General features: G+C 39.7%; 1 protein-coding gene across 1 annotated transcript; it reads right to left on the bottom strand.

Annotated features, from left to right (window-relative positions):
* Window positions 1-230: 230 nt before the first annotated feature.
* On the bottom strand, window positions 231-1178 carry LOC141562494 (olfactory receptor 52B2-like). The gene has a single exon (XM_074302523.1). It carries the CDS (start codon window positions 1176-1178, stop codon window positions 231-233), a length of 948 nt encoding a protein of 315 aa, XP_074158624.1.
* Window positions 1179-2116: the final 938 nt, after the last annotated feature.

The raw sequence follows: 2116 nt of genomic DNA, 5'->3' as shown, positions 1-2116 counted from the left end.
GATATAAGATTCATTCAAATAATGAATTCTCTGAATATTTACTTTAAAAACTCAATTAAATGCAATTGTATAGGGTAACGATATCATGAGAAAAACAGAGTCTGAACTTTGGTTTCACTGTATCCCTAACAGAAGTTTGTCCTAAGGTAAGAAGAAAAATAATTTTGTTTATCTCCCTACCATAATTGAAGACAGGATTAAATCTCCACCCACCAAGATTGTAGTCTCTATCAAGATTTCCCCTTTGGTGAGAACAAAAGGGCCACTCTCTCTCTGATCTGTTTGGTTTTAACCCCATAAATAACTGGGTTCATCATGGGGGGAACAAGCACATAAAGATTAGCCAGTAGAATATGGACATGTCTAGGGATTTTCCGGCCAAAGCGTTGAGCAATGACAGTGAAAATCCCTGGCAGGTAGAACATGAGGATGACACAGACATGTGACCCACAAGTGCTCAGTGCCTTGAGCCGGGCATCCCGAGAAGGTAGCCTAAATACTGCCCGGAGAATGAGGATATAGGAGATAACAATCACCACCATGTCAAGCATGACACTGAGCAAGGGCACAGAGATTCCATACCAAATATTGATGGTGATATCTGCACAGGCCAGCTTGGCCAGCCCCATGTGTTCACAGAATGTGTGGGCAATGATGTTGGTACGGCAGAAGGGCAGGCGTTTCAGCAGAAAGACAATGGGGAAGACTGTAGCAAAGCTCCTGAACACTACAATGCCCCCAATTTTGCCAATGACACTGTGGTTGAGGATGGTAGTATATTGTAGCGGGTAGCAGATAGCCACATAGCGGTCGAAGGCCATAGCCAACAGGATCCCTGACTCCACCACAAAGGCAAAATGCATGAAGAAGAGCTGAGTGACACAGCCCCCAAAGGAAATGTTTGTATCATCCATCCAGAAAATGGCCAGGGCTTTGGGCACAGTAGAAGTTGATAGGATCAGGTCCCAGAATGCCAGCATAGACAGGAAGAGGTACATGGGCTCATGAAGACTGCGTTCAAGAGCCACCACAAAGATCAGGAGGAGATTTCCTGAGGCAGCAACCAGGTACATCAGGCAGAAGGGGATAGAGATCCACAGATGCATATGCTTCAGGCCAGGGATGCCGATCAGCACAAACATGTCATAGTTGATAGTGGAGAAGTTGGGAGCAGACATATCCTGAAAATGGCCAGTCTCATCCACTTTCCTTACTGTCTGCCCTGCAGCCAAGGGCATGAGGAGTCACACAGCTAGAAAGGAGAATCATCCAGTCAATTAATTCATCAATATTTCTCAAATCTTTTCTATGGACTCAATCCTATGTTTTTTTGCAATCACCATTTACCAGAATCCAGTCACCATGATCCATCATTATTAATAGATTTTTCTTTCTAAACACTATATGGATACAAAATTACCCACAGGAGTTAAAATTAAAAAAATGTGTAGAGATCATTTGCTCATACCTCATCTCTCTATTTTCATGTGAGGAAGCTGAGTCACGTTGAGTACTTGTTACTTGTAGAAAAGCACACAGATCATTAAAAATCAAGTATAGGACTTCCTTTGTTTCATTTTAGGTTGGGTAGGCAATGGATAGAAAATTGAGCTTGTAGTCAGAAAAATATGACTTCAGATCTGACTTCACTTATTAGCTGTGTGATCCTGGACGAATTTCTTCATCCATAAAATGAGGATAAGAGTAAGGCTTACTTTCCAGTATTGTTGTATGAGGATCAATTTATATAATATTTATAAAGAATTTAGCATAGTTCCAGGCACATGGTAGATAATCAATTAATGCTTGTTTCCTTCCTTCATAAATCCTTATACTTAATGAATACACAATATAGCTATATTTTCCATGCATCTTGATGATTCCAAGTATTTTTCTACATAAAAAGGTTACAATTTTTCAGACCTGTAAATTGTTTGATATAGTTTTAAACCTCATTATGTCACGATTATTCTACACTTTCTTTTTTACAAAGTTTGTTGTTATGTATTTTGCCATAACAATATGGGGAAAGTATAACTAGATAGTAATTAATCTGAAAAGATAGACTAGGGTTTTAGTGGACCTCAAGGTCATTCTAAGTCAACAGTTAAAATTG

This window comes from Sminthopsis crassicaudata, chromosome 3 (assembly GCF_048593235.1).
Source record: "Sminthopsis crassicaudata isolate SCR6 chromosome 3, ASM4859323v1, whole genome shotgun sequence".
NCBI classification, from domain to species: domain Eukaryota; kingdom Metazoa; phylum Chordata; class Mammalia; order Dasyuromorphia; family Dasyuridae; genus Sminthopsis; species Sminthopsis crassicaudata.
This window is presented reverse-complemented; position numbering and strand designations above follow the sequence as displayed.

Excerpts from the sequence above, each read along its gene's own strand:
- LOC141562494 (XM_074302523.1), bottom strand. The coding sequence starts at position 1,178 with ATGTCTGCTCCCAACTTCTCCACTATCAACTATGACATGTTTGTGCTG.